At 50.3% G+C, this 25,681-nt stretch overlaps 1 protein-coding gene across 4 annotated transcripts; it reads left to right on the top strand.

The window, feature by feature from the left end:
• The first annotated feature begins 6,884 nt into the window (after positions 1-6,884).
• On the top strand, positions 6,885-19,279 carry SYT15B (synaptotagmin 15B). Of its 4 annotated transcripts, XR_011462975.1 has the most exons (9): positions 6,894-7,245; positions 8,196-8,382; positions 8,928-9,070; positions 9,994-10,289; positions 11,755-11,925; positions 12,494-12,614; positions 13,844-14,023; positions 14,922-16,130; positions 16,350-19,277. XR_011462975.1 is itself a non-coding variant. In XM_070364566.1 (8 exons), the coding sequence occupies exons 2-8, from the start codon at positions 8,298-8,300 to the stop codon at positions 15,062-15,064; spliced, it is 1,227 nt and encodes a 408-aa protein (XP_070220667.1). In that variant the 5' UTR covers positions 6,885-7,245; positions 8,196-8,297; the 3' UTR covers positions 15,065-19,279. The 4 variants fall into 4 exon arrangements, 3 of the variants coding, with proteins under 3 accessions (XP_070220667.1, XP_070220666.1, XP_070220665.1); XM_070364566.1 differs by having other exon boundaries at positions 6,885-7,245; positions 8,840-9,070; positions 14,922-19,279; XM_070364565.1 differs by having other exon boundaries at positions 6,886-7,245; positions 8,191-8,382; positions 8,840-9,070; positions 14,922-19,278.
• The last annotated feature ends 6,402 nt before the right edge of the window (positions 19,280-25,681 follow it).

The raw sequence follows: 25,681 nt of genomic DNA, 5'->3' as shown, positions 1-25,681 counted from the left end.
GACTTCAGATGCAGCAGCCATGCTGTGGCCATAGAACAGAAGCTACATGATAAGGAAGGAAAGGAAAAAAATGAGGGAGCCTGGAATCTTGATGAAATTTTTGAGCAACTGCCTTTCCTAGACTGCCAATCTCTGGGCTGCTGAGAACAGTAAACTCTTATGTCTTTGATCCACTGACAGGTTGTCCAGTATTTGCCTTTAAATACATTCCTTATTATTTACCTTCTCTATCTTTGAATGTTGTCATCGTGGGTCTTTAACATACAGATGATTCATGGGGGAATGAAAAGAACATGGGTTTTGGATCACTCAACACTGGCTTCAAATCAAGGGCTGGCCAATTTCTAATTATGTGTGCCTAGGTGGATAACTAGGGACACATAACCAAGGCTCTCTGAGCCTTAGATTTGATTATCTGTAAAATGGGAATAAAAACCCTTGACAGAAACAGCCATTTCTGAAGTTCCTTGCCCTTGCTCATCTCCTACTATAAGACTGAAAAATCAGATATTCACTTTCTTGGTCTTCCCTGAAACCAACATGGCCATGTGGGTCTTGCCCATGATGTATAAGAGTCAGCATGCTAAGGGCTTTCTGATGAAAGGAGAGAAGTGAGTGAGTAAAGAAGCACTCATCCCACCCTGTTCTCTTCCTGCTTTTTCTGCCCTTGAACTTGGTCTTAGAGAACACCAAGCTTGGTGCTACAGTAGAAGTCTTGCAGCTTTAAGGTGACACATGCTGAGATGGCAAAGCAGAAAGACACAAGGAGCCTCAGTCTTGGATGATATTCTTTGCCAAACCAAACTGAGGCCATCTAACTCCAATTTCTTGTTAAGAAATACCATATTTCACCAATTCTTAGAGCCATATTCTTTTTCACACATAACACCTTTAAAATCAAGTCACATGTCAACTGTTTGATAATAAAGAATTGCTTCATAGTTTGATAGCATCTTTTCTTATGCAAAGTGGTGTGATAGTGATACATTTTCATAATCAATGGCATCTTCGAGTTAATAGAATACAGTAATAAATTTCCTTATGGTTTAGGACACATTTAACCAGGTTTTCTGTAAGAAGAAGCCAAAATAAGTCTTAACTGATAAAAAAAAAAACACCTACTACAGCATAGAAAACAAACTTATGGTTACCAAAGGGGAAAGAGGTGGACGAGGATAAATTCAGAGTTTGAGGTTAACAGACACACAGTACTATATACAAAATAGATTTTTTAAAAATCCACTGTGTAGCACAGGGAATTATAATCAGTATCTTATAATAACTTTTAATGGAAAATAAACTTAAAAAGAGTATGTATGTAACTGGTAGTTCTGCGTCATACCCAGGCCCACATTCCCACCGCCAGTGGCACGTCTAGTCCCTGACTTCCGTAAGTCTCTGACTCCCAATAGAGGGAGCGTAGCTACTTCCCAGCACAGCAGCAGATTGCTCTGGTCTCTGGTTCTCTCTCTGACATCTCAAGACAGAAGCCACAGTTGCCTGTGCACACCAACGGCCAATCCATTTCCTCCTGAAGCAAGCGCTCGGAGTGGTCCTGAGCTCCCTGGGCCTGAGGGAGAGTATAGCTACCCAGCCAAAGCTCCCTGGGCTTGAGGGGAGAGTTTGGCTGCCCACCTGCCCCTCTTGCAAAGCGTCCAACATCACAGCCTCAGCCCTCAACAAAGGCATCTCCCAAGTCCTTACTCTCTTCCACTCTTCCAGAATTTTCTTTCTCACTATGGGCCAGTTGTCTAGCTGATTCTCAGCCACTTTGGAAAACTGACATTATGGGGACTTCCATTTTAGTACAGTGGATAAACATCCACCTGCCAATGCAGGGGACATGGTTCAAACCCTGATCTGGGAAGAGACCACATGCCTTGGGGCAACTGAGTCCATGTGCCACAGCTTCTGAGGCTGTACTCTAGAGCCTGCAAGCCGCAACTACTAATGTTTGACTTCTGCTCTGTCTGAGGGCCAGCCTTAGTGTTCAGGGGACCTGGAGCTAGACCTGCTAATCAAACCTGACCAGCCACTTCTTAGTCTCATCACCTCAGTGTCCCTCACTTTCCGCCTGAGTATAATGGGAAAAAGAGACTCACAGAGCTTGCTTCCCCTCTCCCCAGTCATTCATCTCCTGCCTTGGCTAACAATTAATTAAGAGTGTTAGTTTCAAATATCAGAAATCAACTCATACTGGTTCAAGAAAAAAAAAAAGGTTTAATTTATTGGACCACCTAAGGATAGATGGCTGCCTGAACAGCAGGACCAGGGGCCAGACAGATTCATCAGGCGGCCTGCACTTCTCTGAGCTCCTGTCTCACATACATTCCTCCACACAGGTGCTCCCAATGGCCCTAGACTTAGCTCCTTCAGCTCAACAACACTCACCGAAAAAGGGAGTGATCCCACAAAAATTCCAGGATTGATCCTGATTAGCTCATGACTTGGAGAAGGCAATGGCACCCCACTCCAGTACTCTTGCCTGGAAAATCCCATGGACGGAGGAGCCTGGTAAGCTGCAGTCCATGAGGTCATTAGGAGTTGGACACGACTGAACGACTTCACTTTCACTTTTCACTTTCATGCATTGAAGAAGGAAATGGCAACCCACTCCAGTATTCTTGCCTGGAGAATCCCAGGGACAGAGGAGCCTAGTGGGCTGCTGTCTATGGGGTCGCACAGAGTCGGACATGACTGAAGCGACTTAGCAGCAGCTCATGACTCACCCCTGAATCTACCCCTGTGGCCTGGGTCATATGCAAAGCTCCAGAACAGAGGTGATCTGGTGATGTGGGGAAACAGAAGAGATCCACCTCCATCAGTTACTATGTGAACAAGGAGGAGAGAAAATTCTAGTTCTTAAGAAAGAAAAGGCAGGACACTGTTGCCAGGACAGGAAAAAGGCTGCCAGGCAGGGGACGGGAAGCAGGGAGAACTGAGCCGGGAAGCCAAGAACATTCCTGGGAGGCAGCAGTAAGCCATGGGCTCTGGTCTCCATCCTGGGACCCTGGGTGGTTGTCCTTAGGATGGCACACATTTGGAGCCAGCATGGTGGAGTGCAGAGAAGGAGGGACCTTCGGACATGACAAGGGCAGATACTCTCTCCAAAATCCTCAGAAAAAGAGGTTATGGGAAATTCATGCTAGTTCAGTTCAGTTCAGTAGCTCAGTCGTGTCCGACTCTTTGCGACCCCATGAATCGCAGCATGCCAGGCCTCCTTAATAACACCAGAGAATAGAGATGATGCAGAAGGGGGAACCCTCCCCCACCTCACAAAGAGGGACGTGGGGTGACCGGGCTGGAATTGACATAAATGTCAGAAACACAGTCTTCCACATGTTTCTCAGCATGGCCTTTATCCTGCTCTGGCCTCTCTGTTCCTAAGTGATGAGAGACGACGCTTCCTTAGACAGGGCTGATTCTTAAGGTTAATTAAAAGTGGCCTTTCTCATGAATCATCCATTGCACTGAATTATTAATCACCTGCAGACATTTTCAGGCCTTTAAACACTTGGACTTCCTGCAAACCTCCTTGGAAATGCTTTTTCCAGTGGAAATATGACTTCCTTTTGGCCATGGAAAAGAGAAACATTGTCTGCTGCTGTTTCAAGATTTCCTAGCTCCCAGAGAATCCTAAGCAAGACCTGAAAACAGGAAGCAGGGCCCGGGGGCAGCCAGAACCAGAGGCCATTCTGTTCTATGGAGCTGGCTCCAGGCCAGCCCGGTCTTAGAACCTCCACAGGACAGTGGACTGAGGGAGACTGACCACAGTGCACGTGGCTGTTGGCCTTGTTCACGGTCATCAGCACAGGAAATGGTCCCCTGGGGCCTTGCCTGGGCCTTCAGTCGTCAGTGACGAGAAAGGAATGAGGAGGGCCTGGTGTCGGGTCCAGCTCCACCACTTATTGGGTGGGCAATGGAAACTCTTTGATTTGGTTTCCTGGTCTAAAGGGGTGGTCCCTGCAGGGCTGGCTGACACAGGCAGAGTTGAGTGGAATCAGGAGCATCAAGCTTTCATCCCGATACCCAGGACATAAGGAGCAACAGGAAAGGTGAATTACCTCCTGCCATCTGCTCTCATCTTCCGATGGAAGAAGAAAGACTCAAAACTCAGTGGGCTGGCTGGACATGTAAGGTGCTTGCAGATAGTGATAGCAAAGTGAGTGCCAGACCCAGCAGCTGGTCTCCAGGGCTAGGCCAAGGAGCTCCTGTCAGACTCTGAAGGGTGGACCCAAGATGTGTGATACATGGACAAAGGTGGAGGAAGCCAAGAAGCAGCTCAGCCTGAGGGCACAAGTTCTTCATCCACCATTCAGCACTGCCTTGGCCTGGAGGTGGGTATTGGGAATGCTAAGATAAATAAGACATGGCCCCCTGCCTTCACAGAAGTCCTGGTCTGCCCGGGAGAGTGAGCTGGAGTGACACTCACAGACACAGAGTCCTATAAAGCAACATGGCAGCTACAGGTACAGTGAAGATAGGGAAGGAGCTTCATGGAGAAGGAAGGAGAGTCATAGTACTTCATTCTGAAGGATAAGCAGTGGGGAAGGATAGTGGGCCCGAATATCTCAGGCAGGAAGTGAAAGTAAAGTGTTAGTTGCTCAGTCGTGTCCGACACTTTGTCATCTCATGGACTGTAGCCCGCCAGGCTCCTCTGTCCCTGGAATTCTCCAGGCAAGAATACTGTAGTGGGTAGCCATTCTCTTCTCCAGGGAATCTTCCCGACCCAGAGGTCAAACCTGGGTCTCCTATGTTGCAGATTCTTCATGGTATGAGCCACGAGGAGAGGGCAGTATAATGAGAAGGTATCCAGTGCAAGACTGCCAATGCAGGAGGCAGGAGATGCAGGTTTGATCCCTGGGTCCAGAAGATCCCCTGGAGGAGGGCAGGGCAACCCACTCACTCCAATATTCTTGCCTGGAGAATCCCCAGGGACAGAGAAGCCTGGTGAGCTATGGTCCATAGGGTCACAGAGAGTTGGACATGACTGAAGCAACTTAGTACACATGCACGCACGCATGCACACATCCAGTTCAGTAGCAGCGCTGCCAGAAACAGTTCCATCAGTCTGGACCTTGAGCATGGCAGAAAAATGGAGGAATATGGGGTGTCCATGTGGGTGAGAATGGAGAGAGGAGCCTAGAAGACATAAGCTGAGGGCAGGAGTAGGAGATCGAATCTAAACCGCAGAGAGGAAGTTGAGGAGGTGAGGCATAATGGAGACCTGGGCAAAGTTCTTGATGGAGATGAAGATGGATGGAGGAGGAAGAGCTGGCAGGACTTGGTGACTGCTTGGGTGTGACTGGTGAGATAAGGAAGCCAAGGAGGGTGATGGGGCCCTGGGATGGTATAGCACAGGGCTGGGAGAGGATGGGCAGCTCTAAGCCTGGCATAGACTAGCCACAGGCATAGCCTTTTCCAAAGCAGCTACTGCCCCACCCCACATTCAGAAGACCCCCAGGAAGCTGAGGCCCAACTGTGCAGGTGGCCAACCTGAGTCTGTGCCATGCCCATCAGGGAGGGATGGTCAGGCAAGTAGGACAGTTGCAGGTCAAGGGGGAGCCGGTGTGCTGTGGTAATAAGGTGGCTGCAGGGTTACCATCTGGGGGCAGAAGGGCCTTGCTAGCTGTCTGGTCCCAGCCTGGGAGTGTCGAGAGCTCCAGACAGCAAGAGGTAGGAGAATATAAACCATCTCTCCCTGAGGGCTGCCCAGACACTGTGCTCAGCATAATAATGCCTCCAAAAATGTCCACTCCTTAGTTCCTGGAACCAGGTTACTTTACCTGGAAAAGGGGACATTATAAATATGATTAAGTTAAGGACCTTGAGATGCAGCGATTATCAAGGATTATCTGTGTGCGCCCCATGAAATCACAAAGTTTCTTATAAGAAAGAGGGAGGCAGAACCTATCGTTAATTAATCTATGACAAAAGAGGCAAGAAAATACAGTAGAGAAACAGTCTCTAAGTGGTGCTGGGGAAACTGGACAGCTGCATGTAAAAGAATGAAATTAGAGCATTCTCTAGCACCTTACAGAAAAGTAAACTCACAATGGATCAAAGTTCTAAATGTAAGGCTGGACACTATAAAACTCTTAGAGGAAAACACAGGCAGAACACTCTTTGACATTAATCGCAACAGTATCTTTTTGGATCTACCTCCTAGAGTAATAAGAATAAAAACAAAAATAAATAAATGGGGCCTAATTAAACTCAGAAGTTTCTGCATAGCAAAGGAAACCATAAACAAAAAATAAAAAGACAACCCACAGAATGAGAGAAAATATTTGCAAAAAAAGCGACTGAGAAGGGATTAATCTCCAAAATATACAAATAGCTCACGCAGCTCTATGTGAAAAAGTCAAACAACCCAATCAAAAAATGGGTAGATCTAAACAGACATTTCTGCAAAGGTGACATATAACTAACATATAAAAGTACATGAAAAGATGCTCAACATTACTAACTAGCAGAGAAATGAAAGTCAAATCAAACGAGGTGTCACCTTACACCGGTCAGAGTGGCCATCATCAAAAAGTCTGCCAACAGGTGCTGGAGAGACTGTGGAGGAAAGGGAACCCTCCTACACAGCTGGTGCGCGTGGGAGCAAGGTCCAGGCTCAGGCTCTGTCTTTGGACACAACCTTCAAAGCCCCAAAATAACAAGACCCACCTCCTTCCCCCAAAATAACTTCCTTTCCTTCTCCACTTAGAGTTTCTTTGAGGTCTAAGACGCCGGCACACCAGCTCCCTACAGGGAGGTTGCGCGGGTGCCGGGAGTGCGCATCCTTGACGGGGCGGGGAACGGGTGCACGCTGGCTGAGGGCATTCTTAGACGAGCACAGCGCAAAGACAAGGTCGTCAGGGGCGAAAAGCCAGCATAGGAGGTTTTAGCTCTGCCCGGGGAGGCCTGGCCCTGGCGCCTTAAACGGACGGAGCCCCAGGCCCCCAGCCCTGAGCGGAGCCCTGGGGTTCCAGCAGCGCATGGTGGACTCCGCGCCCCTCCTGAGCCACTATCTGGGCCGGGCCGGGCGGAGCTGCGGCCTCTGGGAGCCGCGTCTGTGCCTCGCGCCATCCGCCGCTAACCCGAGCGCCCCAAGGCACCGCCCTCTACCGCCACCCCCACCCCTCCTTCCCGCTCAGCGCTTTAAAACCGCCTGGCAGCGGCTGAAGGCACAGACACAGGCGAGATCAAGCTCCGGGCCCGCGCCCCCGACGGCCGGCTAGAGCAGCCCCATGGAAGGTAAGTGCCCTCGCCTCCCCTCCCACGCCCCCGGCGCCGCGCGGTGCCCCTTTGCCACCCTCTGGGGCGCTGCCTCTGCCCTGCTCCCGCTCCTAGCCAGGTGTGGGGATAGAGTTGAGGCCCACTCCTCGTAGATAGTTGCGGGTCAGGAGGTGTGGGTGTCTTTCCTTCTTACCAACCAACCCAGTCCTGATCCCCGGGTCGGGGAAGCCCCCGGCCTCAAGGGTGACCCAAAGGAGGGACATTCCTCGCCTAGTGCGGGATAGAGGGGCAGAGCTCTCTCAGTTAGCTCAGGGTGAAGCCTCCCGGGTCTGGGCAAGTGTGGGGGCAGCTACTGGCAGCAGAGTGCCAGTGTGTCTTGGTTTCTCACACTCGCTGCTCCCCGCCTCCACCGCCTCCCACCGACTCCCCTATATGTGGGCTTGCTGTGATAGAAGGCTGAGGGGAAGGAGAGGTTTTTAGAGAAAGTTACAGAACTAAAGCCAGAGCCCAACCTCTCAGCAGGTTCCGGGACCCAAAGAATAGGGCTCTGAATGCCACCCAGAGCATCACCTCTTCCCTGGCTTTCCTTAAGCGCCTGCTGCCCACCACCCTGAACAGGAGTCCAGGGAAGATGGAGGTTCTGATAAGAGAAGGCTTAGTTTCTACACAGAAGCACAAGGAAAAATGGTTCATTTGACCCAAGATTCCAAGTCCAGAACCACACAGCTCTGTTCGGGGCGTTAGGACCTCAAGGGCAATGGCTTTTCCCCTGAGACCCAGCAGAGCCGAGCCAGCAGCGCCCTTCCCCAGCAGATACGTGAGCACATGAGCTCTGCTTCTGTGTTATTCCTGGGATCCAACCCAGGGAGGTGGTGCTACCCAGATTCTGTCTCCAGAATGCCCGTGGTGTGAAGGGGAGTGACTTTCCCCAGGCATCACAGTACTGGTGGTGTCTGCCCCCAGAGCAGGTGGCCCTGGTGGTTGGGGGCATCCTTGGGGGCTGCTGCTGCTGCTGCTGTTGACTGGGGTGAGCTACTATCTCTGGAAGAGACTCTGTGCCACATTCACCTATGAGGAGCTGTCAGAGACCACAGCTGCTTCCAGCACACAGGGAGACGCGCTCTGCCCTCTGGATGCCAGGACCCAGGCAAGCAGGTGAGGCAGGATGTGGGGCTAAGGGAGCTCCTGGCCTTGCTTCAGGCCCTCCCTGTGGAGTTTCCCTTGGAGTGGGGTGGAGAAGGAAAGGTCTGTTTGTTTATGGAGCGCCTCCTCTATGCTGTCAGCAGGCCAGGAGCAATCACAAAGAAACCCCCCCCCAAAAAAAGAAAAAAGAAACCCCAGAATCTGAGCCACAGCTATGAGGCAGGTGTTATGAAGCCCATTTTCCAGCTGAGGAAACTGAGGCTCAATGGACGTTAAGTCCAGATGGCACAACTAGGAAGTGGCAGAACAGGCATTCAAACTCAGGCAGACGGACTCCAGGAGCTGTGCTCCTGCGCCACTCACCACGGCTGTGGGCAGACGGAGGAGGTGGCTGTGCGCGTCCCCTGGTGTGGGCCCAGAAGACGGTGCTCTTGCCTCCTCCAGCTCCTGCTGGCTTTTTCTCCTCTAGTTCCTGACACTTACACTCTCTGGGCTGAGCACTCTGAAGCCATACCATTCACCTGCTACCTATTTGTCATCTCCCTGCCTCTGGACAGGCCACCAGGCGTGCCATTTGTGGTGCCCCCTTCCCTCCAAAGCCAAGACTGGGTACCCCGGAGCAGCAGAGAGTGGGCCCAGGTCCCACAGGACCCCTACCCAGCCCTGGAGCTCCTGCCCCACACCACTGGCAGCAATCTTGGTGAGTGTGCCCACCAGGGCCTGCCCAGGGGTCATGGTATGGCCAGGCCAGGACAGACCCATCTGCTTTCATGGCCTGGCTCCTGAACAGAGTCCAGATGGGACCCAGGATGCCAGAGTTGCCCAGTGACCACTCTTTCTAGGTATTTCAGTTTACCAATGCCTGCTGCATCCCAGGCTGGGCTAGGTATGGCTTCACGTGCCATTTTGGAGTTAGACCATGGCTGGGGGAATCACCCCATTTTACACATTAATAAACTGAGGCCCGGGAGGGTAACAGTGCCATGCCCGAGGTCACAGAGGCAGTAAGCAACAAATCTGGGGTTGGAAACCCAGTGTTCCCAGGTACAGCACCTGTGCTGGGTCCTCCTCCAGGATGATGGGTTGGCCAATCCAGAGAGCAGAATGGTGGAAGCTGGGCACACAGCTTTCTGCCCACCTCCTTGCTCTGGAGACCTCACTAAGAACCACCCAGTAATTAGCTAAGCCCTTACAATTTAAAGAGGAAGACAACAGGCAGCATTTTATCACTGAGACATCCTCTGGGACACCACAGAAAGGAGCCAGGCCAGATGCTGGGCACTGCACCCACATTGGCGGCCCTGACCTCTAGGGGTGGGGGTCAGTCATGGGGGCAAGGGTTGAATGAATACTGTGTCCTCTGCTAGGAGTCCCAGGAGGAGCAGGCCTGGATGTAGAATGCCTTAGTGCTGAGAATGCGTCCTGCAGAGCTGCACTAGAGAGAGGCTGTGTTTAGTCTGGAGAAGAGAGTGGGGCGAATGTGGTCAGGAGAAGCCAGCGAACTACCTTGTCAAGACTCAGCCAAGAAGGGCTGGGCAGGGAGGGGCGGAAGAGCCAGAGCTTGCGGTCCCCACGCCCCTGCCTTCCCCTGGCCTGCCAGTCTTCCCAGTCCCTGTGTTGTAGGAGATGCATGTGTGGCGGGGACCATCAACCCTGAGCTCTACAAGATCCCAGAGGACCAAAGTGAGGCTGACTTCCCTGAGGGCTGCCTGGGACGGCTGTGGTTCTCCGTGGAATACCAGCAGGAGGCTGAGCGGCTGCTGGTGGGCCTGATCAAGGCACAGAGGCTGCACGCCCCCTCAGAGAACTGTAGCCCCCTGGTGAAGCTCCACCTGCTGCCCGATGAGCGGCGCTTCCTCCAGTCTAAGACCAAATGCAGAACCACCAGTCCACAGTTCAACGAACACTTCGTCTTTCAGGTATGACCTCTGAGCGGGCAGGGCCCAGGGCCCTTTGCCTCCTGGGAAGAACAGACATTGTGCAGGAGAGCCCAGCCTCCAGTGCTAACCAGGGCCCTGCAGCCCCAGGGGCCCCATACCACAGGCTCTACTCTACCCCACCTGCCAGGCCAGGGTGTACAAGAGCCCTGACCCTTGATGGTGGGGGAAGATGAGAGGCTGGAAGGATGAGGGGGCAGAGGGCTGGGCTCCTCCTGTACAGGCTGCCTGGAAGGGAGAAAGAGAAACATATTCTTGGAGTGCCCACTGAATGCCAGGCCCTGGCTTATGGGACTCAGGAAGGCAGCCAAGACCCTGGAACACGATGAGATTTCTGACATTGTCATCCATGGAAGGTGGAGGGTGAGACCCTCCACCCCCACCCAGGCCTCTTGGGGTGGGGACCAGACTCACTCGTCCTGTCAGAGGCCAGAGCAGGGACCGAGAGCCATCTTGCGACAGGTGGTACCTCTGCAGCATGGGGGACAGGTGAGCTCAGGGTCCTGAGGTGATGAGGCACTGAGCCAAGCGCACAGAGGCCTTGAGAGCCTCAGCAGGTGACTGGGGCCCTTATGGGAAGCCAGCAATCAAGAGCTCCCGAGAGGCCTTGGACAAACATTTTTAAGAGCAGGGCCGGAAGCTGACTGGCAAGGTAAGGAGAGGCTTGTCTGCAACTGGGAAGACTGTGATTTCTACCTTCTTCCGGGGCTGAGCACTGAGAAGAGGGGTGGCATGGGGCCCAGCCCAAGGCCGTCCTGCTGGGCCCAGGCTGTGAGAATTCACAGGTGAACCTGCTGTTCTTGGAACCTCAAAATCCAAGGTGGGGAGGTTTGAATCATCCCCTGCCCTGTGCCTGCACCAACCTTACCCTGGCCTATCTGTGCTTCCCTCTCTAGGGAAGAGAAAGAGAAGAAAATCAAATTTAATTAACCATCTGCCATAAGCCAGGCCCTTTGATTGGGGTTTTATAACCCAGAGAGTAAGAACAATTATTCCATCTTACAGGTGAGGAGACTGAGTCTCAGGGAGAGGACTGTTCAGGTGCCAAATTCAGATAGCAAAGACGGGGGGTTCCCTGGGCTCCAGGGTGGGAGCCTCTCACACTTTTAGTTTAGGCAACTCACTTGGATGCCTGTTAAATGGTAGATTCTGCTTGGTGGGTCTGAGTGGAGCCCAAGGTCCTGCGTTTCTAACAAGGTCCCGGGGGTGGTGGGTGCTGCTGGTTCTGGGACCACACTCTGTGTGGCAAGGCTCTGGCACAGCCTTCCACCTCCTGGGGACACTGGCCCCACTGAGGCAAAGGGTCCCCTGAGGATGCCTGGGTTTGGGGTGTGCAGGTCCCTGGTTGAGATACCCCTCATGGAAAGATTCTGTTTCCAGAACAACATATCACGTCATCCCATCCCCTGACCCTTCCTGACTCCAGCCGGGCCCTCGTCTCTCCAAGGTATCCAGCAAGAGCGTCAACCAGAGGGTGCTGAGGTTCTCAGTGTACCACGTGGACAGGCAGAGGAAGCACCAGCTCCTAGGGCAAGTGCTGTTCCCTCTGAAGAAGGAGACACTGGCGGGCAACTGCCGGCGCGTCCTCTGGAGAGACCTGGAAGCCGAGAGCCTGGAGGTAAAGGTTAGGGTCACCAGACACATGCCAGATGACCATGAGTCTGACCACCGTAGACAGCCAGCAGGTGTGGCCCAGCAGAATACTGGCCACTACCCCTACAAGTGCGACTCGCGGTGGAGGGCCCAGGCCAGAGCTGCATGGGACAGTGGAGGTGCACCTGAGGCTCTTTTGCCCTGGAGATTACTTGGAGCATCCTGGAAAAAACACATTTGGATTCCCATCCAGATCAGATAGCTATGAAAGTTGACACCTCAAATGGACCTGCCAAGGAAATTACCCACTCTTCCCCCAATACCCCCCCCACCCCATGAGGATGACTCAGAATAGGCCTTGGAATTCCCCATTCCTAGGTTTGAATCCTCAGCTCTGGTCCTTACTATGTGATTTTCAGCAGGCCCCTTCAACTCCCCAGACCTCAGTTTCCCCATCTGTAAAATGGTGGATGGGCTTCAAGGAAGGAGTATGGCTGTGTCATGAGTACCCTGGGCCTGCCTGCCAGGAGGAAGGAGGAAGGCATGGGGGCCTCCAGCACCTACCTGGGGTGCTTTCCTCTTGGCTTCTCCAGGCTCCCTCCGAATTTGGTGACCTCCAGTTCTGCCTCAGCTACAATGACCGTCTGAACCGCCTCACCGTGGTTGTGCTGCGAGCCAAGGGACTCCGACTCCGGGAGAACACGAGTTTTGTCAGTAAGGTTTCCCCCTGGGGCAGGGCCCAGCCCATGATCTTGGAGCCTGGAGTCTGGCCCTCATCCCTGGCCATCCGGTTTCTGCTTGCATGTGCTACCAGGAGCATTGCTGCCTCCCAAGCCACACCCTCCCTCTCTGCACAGCTGCTGCTGCTGCTAAGTCACTTCAGTCGTGTCTGACTCTGTGCGACCCCATAGATGGCAGCCCACCAGGCTCCCCCGTCCCTGGGATTCTCCAGGAAAGAACACTGGAGTGGGTTGCCATTTCCTTCTCCAATGCATGAAAGTGAAAAGCGAAAGTGAAGTCGTGTCTGACTCTTAGCGACCCCATGGAGTGCAGCCAACCAGGCTCCTCTGCCCATGGGATTTTCCAGGCAAGAGTACTGGAGTGGGGTGCCATTGCCTTCTCTGCTCTGCACAGCTAGGGTGTGAGAAATTGCTTCCTTATGTTGATCCCAAGGCTGCATCCCCTTGGCCTTCACCAAGACCCCTAAGAACCCTAAGACCAAGCCTGCCCCTCCCTTTTCCCAAAGCAGTGCCTTGGCTCCTGTACTGTGCTGCCTGTCTCCAGCCCTGCCCTTCTGCAAAGCAAGGGCTCCTCCCAGGGCAGGGAGCAGCGAACAGGGTGTCCCTGCATGCAGAGCTTGACACTCAGCTAGAACTCAGGAGCTGGAGGAATGCAGACCCCACTCTGGCTCACCCTAAATGTCCAGCCCCGTTGTGGGGCCCCCAGCAAGGGGGTGGTTGTCTGCCCTTTGTGCGTCTCTGCATTTGGGTCATTATAAGCAAGCTGGCATTCAGCCTTCCACTGTGGATTCAAAACCCATCTAACAGCAACTTCCCCCCCCCAAAAAAAATTAAAAAACTTGACCTCTGAATGGGGTGCTTAAGGGCCCCAGGAGGCCTGGGCGCCCAGCAAGGAGGATCCACCCCACAATGGGGACGGATGGGCGTGTGGTGCCAGGCTGCAGTAACAAGGGCCAGCCAAACCTTGGGTGCATTCAGGAGGCAGAGAGGAAGGAAGAGGAAGGGAGCCAAGCATTTCCTTGGCTGTAGGCAGTACGCTAATCAACCCCGTTTCCTCTTGTAACGCCCTTTGGCTGCAGCAGTTGTGAGCAATGGGGTCCTGGCACCCAGGCGAGGCATGAGCCCGCCCACCCAGGCTCCCACGGGCAGGAGGCTGGGCCCCCTGCCTGTCCCTCCCAGCCTGCAGTCTGTCCTGCCCCTCAGGTGTGTTTGTCAAAGTGTCTCTGATGAACCACAACAAGTTTGTCAAGTGCAAGAAGACTTCGGCGGTGCTGGGCTCCACCAACCCTGTGTACAGCGAGACCTTCAGCTTCAAAGCCATCCCCGCTGAGCTGGACACGGCGAGCCTCAGCCTGACAGTGCTGCAGAGCGCCGAAGGGGACAGTAAGGCTGCCCCTCACTGTCAGCCTGGGGATTGGGCTGAGGAGGGGCTGCTGTGCATTCAGGAAGTGTGGACCCTTTGGAAGGAGCCGTATGGTTTCTGTTCTGTGCCGAAGGAAACTAGTGCTCAGAGAGGCTAAGATATTTACCCAAGGACACGGAGCTTGCTAGTGAGATAGCTGGAGCTCACACCCAGCTTTAGTCTGGTGTCATTGTCCACAGGACCCTAGAAAGAGGTTAAAGGATGGCCCCTGCTACTCCGTCCTGGGGCAAATCGCCAGAGAGGTTGGAAAACAGCATAGCTACTTGCACTGGCCAAGCGACCTGGTGCTGTGGGTCTTTATGTACCCTGTGTTGCCTCGTGCCCTCTGTACAAGCCCTGAGGGTCCTGGGTGAGGTTCAGGGTGGATGAGAGGGTGGAGTTATCCCGCACTGCCCCTCACTCCAGGGTCCACGTCACTGAGGCAGAGCTGTCAGGTCAGCTGGTCTCAGGGGTCAGAGCTTAGGCCCCTTCTCCATTGTGATACTTGGTAAAAGGCGAAAATTATTGTTGAGTGTTCCTGCTGAATATACAAGTTGACAGAGGGAAGAGGGCTTCTTTCTGGAGGGGCCCCTTCCTCCCTCAGCTCTTTGATGCAAGGCAGTTTGATGGCCCACCAGGAGGATGGGGGGCAGAATGGGTGCCCGCACTGAAGGGCAGGCTCTTTACTTGGGCTCCCTTCCCCGTCAGCTCCAGCTCCAGAGCAAAGTCAGGACCCCTTTGGAGGCTGTTAAAGAGGGAGAGAGCTGGCTACTTCCCTTAAGAGAAGGAGTGAGTGAGAGAGAGGGAAGGCCCTGGGGATGGCTTAGGTGAGGTGGCTTCTAAGCTTCCGAGAATGACCATGTTCTCCCTCCCCTGCAGGGAGTCACGAGCTGGGCCGGGTGGTGGTGGGCCCCTACATGTACACCCGCGGCAGAGAACTGGAGCACTGGAACGAGATGCTTAGCAAACCCAAGGAGTTGGTGAAGCGTTGGCATGCACTTTGCCGCACCACCGAGCCCTAACCAGGGCGGGGAACTCAGGTCTGCTCCAGAAGCTCTCTCTCCCCATAGCCATGCCTGACAGCCACAGGCTCAGACACTGCATCCAGCAACTCACTGGGCTGCAGAGTCAGCCTGAGCTGGGGGAATATGTATGCTGATGTATAGGAGAGAAGAGGGGACAAGAGAGCCCTGGCCTGGGCAGTGGTGTGACCGGTGGGTTACATCTCAGCAGCCCGAGAGGCCCTCCTTGACTCACTCTGTCCTTCTTTGCCCATGGGGCTGCCTGGACTTAGAATCCTGGCTCCTGGTCATCCATGTCTTGAATTGGACTGGAAACTCAGACACTGAGAAGAAATAGTGTCTTTAGTGAAAGCGTAGCTGTACATGTGTAGAGTGCCGTGGAAACTTGGAAAGCTGAGGATGTGTTAATGTTCAGCCTACACTTTTTTCTGCTGTCGTTTCTCTACCTTCTGCCTGGCAGAGAAGACAAGTTGTCTAAAGGGTTTACTTCAGTTGGTTCACAATAAATATTAGGTTGGTACAACAGTAATTGCAGTTTCAGACTGTGAATTTTAAATCATTATAACTAGGCTCAGACACATCTTATTAATAAAAATAGGAACCATTACAATCAACACATTTTTACCAATGAAAAATAAGTTTGTTTATTCCTGTAGCATAACAATTTGTGCTTCAGGATTCAACGAACTCTTGGAAAGCATTTTCTGCCTCCAGCTGATTGTGGAAGTGTTTTCCCTGCAAAAAGTTGTTGAGAGATTCTTGAAGAAGTGGTAGTCAGTAGGTGAGAGGTATACGGTGGATCAGGCAAAATTTCATAGCCCAGTTCGTTCCGTTTTTGAAATGTTGGTTGTGCGACGTGCGGTTGGGCATCGTCACGGAGAAGAATCGGGCCCTTCTGTTGACCAGTGCTGGCTACAGACATTGGAGTTTTCAGTGCATATCATCCATTTGCTGAGCATACTTCTCAGATGTAATGCTTTCGCTGGGATTCAGAAAACTGTAGTGGATCAGCCTGGCAGCAGACCACCAGTGACCATGACCATTTTTTGGTGCAAGTTTGGCTTTGGTAAGTGCTTTGGAGCTTCTTCTCAGGCCACCCACTGAGCTGGTTGTCACCAGCTGTCATACCAAATCCACTTTTTGTCACGTGTCACAATCTGATAGAGAAATGGTTCATTGTTGTTATGTAGAATACGAGAAGACAACACTTCAAAACGATGGTTTGGTTTTTTTTTTCCGGTCATCTCAGGAGGCACTCACTTATGGAGATTTTTCACCTTTCCAGTTTGCCTCAAATGCCAAGTGACAGTAGAATGGTCAACGCTGAGTTCATGGGCAGCTTCTCATGTAGTTGTAAGAGGATCAGTTTCAGTGATTGCTCTCAACTGGTCGTTGTCAACTTCCAATGGTCACCCACTACGCTCCTCATCTTCAAAGCTCTCGTCTCCTTTGCAAAACTTCTTGAACCACGGCTGCACTGTATGCTCATTAGCAGTTCCTAGGTCAAATGTGTTGTTGATGTTTCGAGTTGTCTGATTATTAGCAACCTATTTTGCACTTGAATTAAAAAAAAAATCACCCGAGTCTGCTTTTTTCCTAACATCATTTCTATAGTCTAAAATAAATATAAAATATACAGCAAGTAATGTCATTAGCAAAAACATAAAGTGAGAAATGCACATTAAAATTATGTGTAATATAACCACATTTATTTAAGAATGTATCCCAATATCAAACAGCAAATTTCAACAAGGCAAAATTGCAGTTACTTTTGCACCAACCTAATATAATAGAAATTTATGACTAACCTAGATAGCATATTCAAAAGCAGAGACATTACTTTGCCAACAAAGGTTTGTCTAGTCAAGGCTATGGTTTTTCCTATGGTCATGTATGGATGTGAGAGTTGGACTGTGAAGAAGGCTGAGCACTGAAGAATTGATGCTTTTGAACTGTGGTGTTGGAGAAGACTCTTGAGAGTCCCTTGGACTGCAAGGAGATCCAACCAGTCCATTCTGAAGGAGATCAGCCCTGGGATTTCTTTGGAAGGAATGATGCTAAAGCTGAAACTCAATACTTTGGCCACCACATGGGAAGAGTTGACTCATTGGAAAAGACTCTGATGCTGGGAGGGATTGGGGGCAGGAGAAGAAGGGGACGACAGAGGATGAGATGGCTGGATGGCATCACTGACTCGATGGACGTGAGTCTGAGTGAACCCTGGAGTTGGTAATGGACAGGAAGGCCTGGCGTGCTGCGATTCATGGGGTCGCAAAGAGTCGGACACGACTGAGCGACTGAACTTAACTGAACTAAATATAATAGCACAGTCTGACAACTAGGTTGGGTGTGTAAGTGTGGAACAGTCCCAGGATGCCTGGGCAGCATGGCTTAGAAGAGAAGGCTCTTGGGGATCAAGACTCACTAGCTTCACACCTGCAGGAGAATGCTGTGAACAGCCCGCCCAGGTACTGAGTGGTGGACAGGTTCTGGTCATCTGCCCTTGGGCCTCCTACCTCGGGGTAAGAAATGGTGAAAGCACGTGGCCAAAGCACAGCCCATAGGGCTGAAACCTTTGCCTGTAAGCCCAGCAGATCCATTATGATTGCTGTGTTGTGGTAGGTGTCAGTGTCAATTTCACTAAGATGGAAGTTCCCACAAACCACAGTCATCGAGTCCCTGTGAAGATGTACTCAAAGTCACCAGCAGCCCTTCTGCTTGTCACTGATAACTGTTATTAAGCAGTTATCATTTTCACCTGAATACTACTAAGCTTGCAGATTCAAGCCTTGTTTCTTTGTAACTGAAACAACACTTAAGTGGTATCTTCTCTTTTATTACACAGTGAAGCAACTTCTGCAAAAGAAAGTAGTGAAATGTTGCCTCTTTGACTTCACCTCCAATCTCTGTCAATGCACAAATATAAGCCTTGCCGCTAGTGGTCTGTATGCACAGAATACCTTGTGTTTGCTTTTCCTTACTTATTTCATGATTTTTAACATAACCAACACTGCAGTAATTTCTAACAGCATCACAGCACACATGTAATGGCATTCTCTATGTGTTTGTTTGGGACTTCCCTGGTGGCTTAGTGGTGAATAATCCACCTGCCAATGCAGGAGCCATGGGCTCAATCCCTGATCCAGGAAGACCCCCTGAAGAAGAAAATGGCAACCCCCTCCAGTATTCTTGCCTGGAGAACCCCATGGACAGAGGAGCCTGGTGGGCTACAGGCCATGGGGTCGCAAAGGGTTGAACGTCAGACACCACTTAGTGACTAAACAACAGCAGTGTGTTTGTACAGCCAGCTACTAAGATGGAACGGTTCCCCTTTCTCTTGGGGTCCCGAGACCACAGGTGCCAACTACCCCCACATTTCAAGGGGAGGTTCTTGTCTCAGTGACCTTTCCAGGGCCACTTGGAAAATTTGGTAAATATGCCCTTTGCAGGACAGAATGGACAGACATGTCTGACTCACAGTTGAACATTTTCAATGGCAAGAGACAGGCAGGCTCTCTGCTCTGAAGGGGAGGTGGGGGTGCTCTGTCGGGTTGGCCCCTGTTCACATATACAGTCAGGGCGAAAAGACACCGTGTCTCCGTGGGCCTAAGACAGCAGGTCTCAATCCTGTCCACAAGGTGAGCCAAGCAGAATGAAGCCCTTGGCATTTCCATAAAACATTTAGAGTCAGCTTCTTAATTTCCACACTAAAAAAGTACTAGAACTTGGTTGGACTTTCCATTCAACATATTCAGTTTGGGGACAATTTGGTATCTTTAAAATGTTGAATCTTCAGCCCATTAACATGGTATATTACATGTGTATGACATGGTGTATCTCTCCATTTCTTTAGGGTTTTTGCAAGTTTCTTTAAACTTGTTTTGTGGTTTTACAGGAAAGTGTTCTTGTACCTCTTCTCTTGGATTTACTCTTAGGTGTTTTATATTTGTTTCTAGTATATAAAAATTCTATTGATTTTTGTACATTGACTTTGTACCTAGTGAGTGGCCTTGCTAAAGTCACTTGTAATTGTTTGTAGATTCTTTGTATTTTCTTTGTATATAGTAATGACCTCTGTGAATGATACTTTTACTTTTTCCTTTACAATCTTCATGCCTTCTTTATCTCTTGCAAAATTGTGGTGGCTGTGTGATTGGACAGGAAAAGGAAATAAAAGGAATCCAGATCATGAAAGGAGGAGTAAAACTATACTTATTTGCAGATAACATGGTTTTTCGGAGAAGGAAATGACAACCCACTCCAGGATTCTTGCCTAGAGAATCCTGTGAACAGAGGAGCCTGGTCTATGGGGTCGCACAGAGTCAGACACGACTGAAGCAACTTAGCATGCATGCATTCATTGGAAAAGGAAATGGCAATCCACTCCAGAATTCTTGCCTGGAGAATCCCAGGGACAAAGGAGCCTGGTGGGCTGCCATCTATGGGGTCACACAGAGTCAGACACAACTGAAGCGACTTAGCAGCAGCAGCAGCAACATGGCTTTATGTATAGAAAATCCCAAGAAACCCACCAAAAAATTTTGTGAATATAAAATTCTAGGTTGACATTTCTTTTTCTTTCAACAGCTTTAAAATGTCATTCAAGTTTCAGAATTTCTTTTTTATTTGGCTATGCCTCGTGACTTGCTTAGTTCCCTGAGTAGGAAATGAACCTGGGCCACCACAGTGAAATCAGTGAGCTCTAACCACCGGACCACCAGAGAATTCCCGAGTTTCTTTTCTGTGTTTTGCTTTTATCTAGCATCTTGTCCCCTCTAATCCTAGCTGCCTTGGCAACTCCAATCTCCAACGTCTTGTCTGTTCAGCTCCAGAGCCTGTGCTTCCTTTTCTACCTCTTAACCCATGGCCCTCTGTGCAAATGCTCAGCAAGGTTCCTAAAGGGAAAAGTGGCTCACAAACTGTCAGCTCATCCCTTGTGTTTTCCTTCTTCTGAGATCATGGCCCATCAAATGCTTGTTGACTTGGCAGCTCTTTAGCAAAGAAGCTTTCTGTATTTCATTCAGGCTTTCTAATTCTCAGCATGAACATAACTCTGACTCAAGCAGAAAAATCATTATTTTCTCAGAATTCTTCTCCCAGAGAAAGAACTCACAACACAGAGTGATTTTATACAGGGAATTTGATGACACAAGTTACATAGCCTTCTTATGGGGCTGATGAAGTCAAAAGGAGAAAAGTTGTTTGTATCAGTTGGCTATTTTTGGGAAAATGGTGCATAACAAAGAATCTCAGCATCTTAGTGTTCTACTAAATTGCACGTGTATTTCTCACACATCTGTGGATCAGCTGAATATGGGCGGGTCTAGATTAGGCAACTCACTTTCAACCTGTGGGTCTGACCAGGCTCATGTCCTCACCTGGGCTTGCTCCATGTTTGTTCATTCTGAGCACAAGCTGAAGGGGCAGCAGCAACCCAGGGAAAGCTTTTCCATTGGGAAGGCAGAAGAAGGACAAACACATTTCTACCTTCAGCTTGTGCTGTGTCACCTGATATCCTATTGGCTGAAGTGAGTCATGTAGCCGAGTTTCCAAGTCAAGGGGCAGGGTAAACTACACCTTTTTGTAAGAGGAGTTGCAAAGCACCGTGGCAATAGATACAGCTACAGGGAGAGGCTAAGGACGGGGGTGATAACTCAGGGTGCCATATTGACGTTTCCTAGAAACGCATAACTCCAGGGTCTGTGCTCGGCTGTACAGGTGCAGTCCCAGAGGAGGAGAACTCCCTGTCTCGTAACTGCTGCCAGGTCTCAAAGCCATTGCTGCCTACTTGGTACCCTATAGTGACAACGGGCTGGAATTTGCACAAATTTTATTTTTTGTTCAAATTACTACAAGAATCTCAAGCATCTTGCTGTCATAAGCATCACAATCAAAGGAAGAAAAGGATGATTTTCTACTCTCTGCTTCCGAGCTTCACCTGAGTGCCTCACATTTGGTAAACCACCTGGAACCTGGTCCATAAGAGTCTGGGAAGCATAATTTTCAGACTTTCATTTCCCAAAACTGTAATACAGACCTTTAAAGTGGATGAGAAGGGTACTGTGTGCCATCCCACACTCGGGCAAACCTGAGTCATGGGATCCTGTAGAAAAAGGAGGCTCTGGAAGAACCCATGTGAGCACTCGAGCTCATAACTGGTCATGTAGAACCTCTCCTACCCCTTAGGTGGCCTTTCTGTACCACTTCCATGCCCCTTCCTGGATGATCAGAAATCCCTGTTAGGGGACAGTGGTGGTGGTGGTGGTCCAGTGGTTAAGACTGCATGCTTCCAATTCAGAGGATGTGAGCTCAATCCCTGGCACAGAAACCTAGGTTCCACATGACACATGGAGCAACCAAAAAAATGAATAAATAAATAAAATAAAAAAGAGATCCCTGTTAGAACATTGGGAGGAGGAATGGAAGCACAAACTGGAGAAATAAAAAAATGGTGCTCCATGCCTATCTATAAGGCATGAGCCTAGGTCAGGGCAGGAAAGAAGGGGAGGTGTGAACTTTAAATGGCATTGGAGGTTTAGACCACTGCATGGGGCTGGACATTTCCAGTGCTGAACACAGCTTGTTTTTACAACTAGAAGTCACAGGAAAAATTTATTGTTACATAAGAATGATTTAACAAGTCATGGGACTTGCCCTAGATTTTATCCAAAGGGCAGGGGAAAGCTACCTACCAAGCAGGTTTGAATGGGTGAGTGGGGAAGAAAAGAATGAAGCAGTTAACTGATTACATTCTATAAGGCTGGCTCTTTCAACAAAATGGATGTATGTCTTAATTTATGAAGATAGATTGGACTATCTGCCTATTATGGGTTTTCCCCCCTTCATTTTTAAGTAAGGGATTACTTGCTCAGATCACTCCTCCCCTCTCTGCCTCAGGGCTGTGTTTCTCAGAGCGGACATCAAGGTGGGGAGGAGGGAACCAGCTCCGAGGAACGGTACAGGTCCTTGTGCCTCCGCTTGTTAAACTGTACAACAGTTCAGGAGGAACTTGCCCACACTTGGAAGTGAGGGGAGTGCACATCAGGAAGGCAATGCCATCTCTCAGGCCGCAGAACTAGGAAGTGGTGAAGCTGGAATCTGAATCCGATTCCAGATGTCTAAAAATGGTAACATTATCACATTTAGCCCGAGAGACCTCAGAAAGGACAGAGATGCTGGACAGAGTGCCAGAACATTCCACAGCCTGGGATCCATGAAAGGACCTATACGTGCCTATTCAATAGAGCCGCTTCTGTTTGTCCCCGTTTGGTTTCTAGTGAGGCTGTTTATCTCCACGTTTCATCCCCTTTCCCCTACTTCCCTCCCTCCCTCCCTCTCCTCTCCTTCACTCCTGTCTGGTAAGTTCTCTGTTCATCTCCACTGATGAGGTATAATCCAGCAAATGACGAAATTTGATTTCTATCTGCCCTTTGATATGGTAATATGCTTTTATCGGTTTGCTACTTGACAAATCTGGTAGGACAAACTTGCAGGGAGTGGATGAGTCGGGTGGGTGGTGCACGGGTACAGACCGGAGGGGGGCCTGGAGCTGGTGGTCTCCTTGTCAGGAGGGCCATGGGAACGCGATTGACGGGTGGCTAGGCCAAGCCGGAAGCCGGTGGAGGGACCCTCGGCGTCCAGGGTATGTCGCTGGAGCAGAGCGCCACCCAGTGTCGGCGCACCCCTGGGGACAAATGCAGCTACTGGCACCCACCGAGAAAAGCGCCTACATCCCGCAATGGATCTCTAGCGCCTTCTTCTGTTTAGTAGCGTACTTATTCACTGCGAAGGAGAGACGCTTAAAGGGAATTCCATCTGCAGAGCAAGTTTTAAAGGATGAATTTGGAGCTGATTCCGGAGGTGAAGGGCTGAAAAAAGGACTTCGGTTCTTGTCTTCTTTGAAGAACTCAGCAGAGATCAAGATTGTGAGAAAAAAGGGGGGGCTTCATTAGAAGAAAAATGCATGTGGAAGAAGCAAAGTGTGTGTGGAAACAACAGGATACGTTTGAAGGGGCACACAGGTGAGCGCAGAGTGAGTTGCATCTTCTAGGGGCAGCTTAGGTTGCTTATGTAGTGGCAGTTTTCTGGACTTTTTTTTTTTTTTTTTCTGGCCAGTCATCTCCATATTTGGCCCTGGTGTTGGGGCACATCTCAGCCAAGATGGATGCCAGCTGGCATCTTCTCCCTCCTTTTGTCCTTCCCCTAGACTGAAGGCCTTCTCTGCATATGTGTCCTGGGGGAAAATCCACAAGAATGCATCCAATCAGGCCCAATGCTCCCACTGGTATCCCATCTTAAAGCATCAGCAAGACACCAGTTGCAGGGCTCAGCCTGGGGCCTATCTCCTCCATCAGAGCTGCAGGGAAACTGATAACTGGTAATTGTGGTGAAACTGATAAACCAGCTCCCCCACCACCCCACACACTCTTCTCTTGTGTCCATTCCCAAGCACTAGCTCCCCTTCTCACAGCCACTAACCTAATGTTTTAAACCACTTTACGCGCAGGCGGCTGCGACGGGCGCGCTAAAGCACGGCCAAAAGGAGCTACCCCACGTCCGAGGTCAGGGGCAGAAGCCGGGAAGACCCCATGCCCGAAGGGCGGCGGCCAAGAGGAGTTACCCTGCGTCGGAGGTCAGGGCAGCGGTCGAGAGTGTGACTGCGACGGCGCAGGTATGGCTGAGAGGAGCTACCCCACGTCCGAGGTCGGGGGCAGGGGGTGCCGCCGAGAGGAGTTACCCCGCGTCCGAGGTCAGGGGCAGCGGCAGGAGGAGATACCCCACGCCCTTAAGCCCGAGGCCAGGGGCGGCGGGTGGGAGGAGCTACCCCACGCCCCCACGCCCGAGGCCAGGGGCGGTGGCCGGGAGGACCAACCCCATGTCCAAGGAGCCGTGGCTGCGCGGGCGCAGGAGGGCCTAGAGGAGCTATCCCACGTTGAAGGTCAGGAAGGGCCCTGGTGAGGAGATGCCCCTCGTCCAAGGTAAGGAGCATTGGCTGCACTTTGCTGGAGCAGCCATGGAGAGATACCCCACGCCCAAGGTAAGAGAAATACAAGTAAGATGGTAGGTGCTGCAAGAGGGCATCAGAGGGCAGACACATTGAAACCATACTCACAGAAAACTAGTCAATCTAATCACACTAGGACCACAGCCTTGTCTAATTCAATGAAACTAAGCCATGCCCGTGGGGCAACCCAAGATGGGCGGGTCATGGTGGAGACATCTGACAGAATGTGGTCCACTGGAGAAGGGAATGGCAAACCACTTCAGTATCCTTGCCTTGAGAACCCCATGAACAGTATGAAAAGGCAAAATGATAGGATACTGAAAGAGAAACTCCCCAGGTCAGTAGGTGCCCAATATGCTACTGGAGATCAGTGGAGAAATAACTCCAGAAAGAATGAAGGGATGGAGCCAAAGCAAAAAAAATACCCAGCTGTGGATGTGACTGGTGATAGAAGCAAGGTCTGATGCTGTAAAGAGCAATATTGCATAGGAACCTGGAATGTCGGGTCCATGAATCAAGGCAAATTGGAAGTGGTCAAACAAGAGATGGCAAGAGTGAATGTCGACATTCTAGGAATCAGCGAACTGAAATGGACTGGAATGGGTGAATTTAACTCAGATGACCATTATATCTACTACTGCGGGCAGGAATCCCCTCAGAAGAAATGGAGTAGCCATCATGGTCAACAAAAGAGTCCGAAATGCAGTACTTGGCTGCAATCTCAAAAATGACAGAATGATCTCTGTTCGTTTCCAAGGCAAACCATTCAATATCACAGTAATCCAAGTCTATGCCCCAACCAGTAACGCTGAAGAAGCTGAAGTTGAACGGTTCTATGAAGACCTATAAGACCTTTTAGAACTAACACCCAAAAAAGATGTCCTTTTCATTATAGGGGACTGGAACGCAAAAGTAGGAAGTCAAGAAACACCTGGAGTAACAGGCAAATTTGGCCTTGGAATACGGAATAAAGCAGGGCAAAGACTAATAGAGTTTTGCCAAGAAAATGCACTGGTCATAACAAACACCCTCTTCCAACAACACAAGAGAAGACTCTATACATGGACATCACCAGATGGTCAACACCGAAATCAGATTGATTATATTCTTTGCAGCCAAAGATGGAGAAGCTCTATACAGTCAGCAAACACAAGACCAGGAGCTGACTGTGGCTCAGACCATGAACTCCTTATTGCCAAATTCAGGCTGAAATTGAAGAAAGTAGGGAAAACCACTAGACCATTCAGGTATGACCTAAATCAAATCCCTTATGATTGTACAGTGGAAGTGAGAAATAGATTTAAAGGCCTAGATCTGATAGATAGAGTGCCTGATGAGCTATGGAATGAAGTTCGTGACATTGTACAGGAGACAGGGATCAAGACCATCCCCATGGAAAAGAAATGCAAAAAAGCAAAATGGCTGTCTGGGGAGGCCTTACAAATAGCTGTGAAAAGAAGAGAAGCGAAACGCAAAGGAGAAAAGGAAAGACGTAAACATCTGAATGCAGAGTTCCAAAGAATAGCAAGAAGAGATAAGAAAGCCTTCTTCAGTGATCAATGCAAAGAAATAGAGGAAAACAACAGAATGGGAAAGACTAGAGATCTCTTCAA

The sequence above is a fragment of the Bos mutus genome, chromosome 28 (genome assembly GCF_027580195.1).
Source record: "Bos mutus isolate GX-2022 chromosome 28, NWIPB_WYAK_1.1, whole genome shotgun sequence".
Taxonomy (NCBI): Eukaryota; Metazoa; Chordata; class Mammalia; order Artiodactyla; family Bovidae; genus Bos; species Bos mutus.
This window is presented reverse-complemented; position numbering and strand designations above follow the sequence as displayed.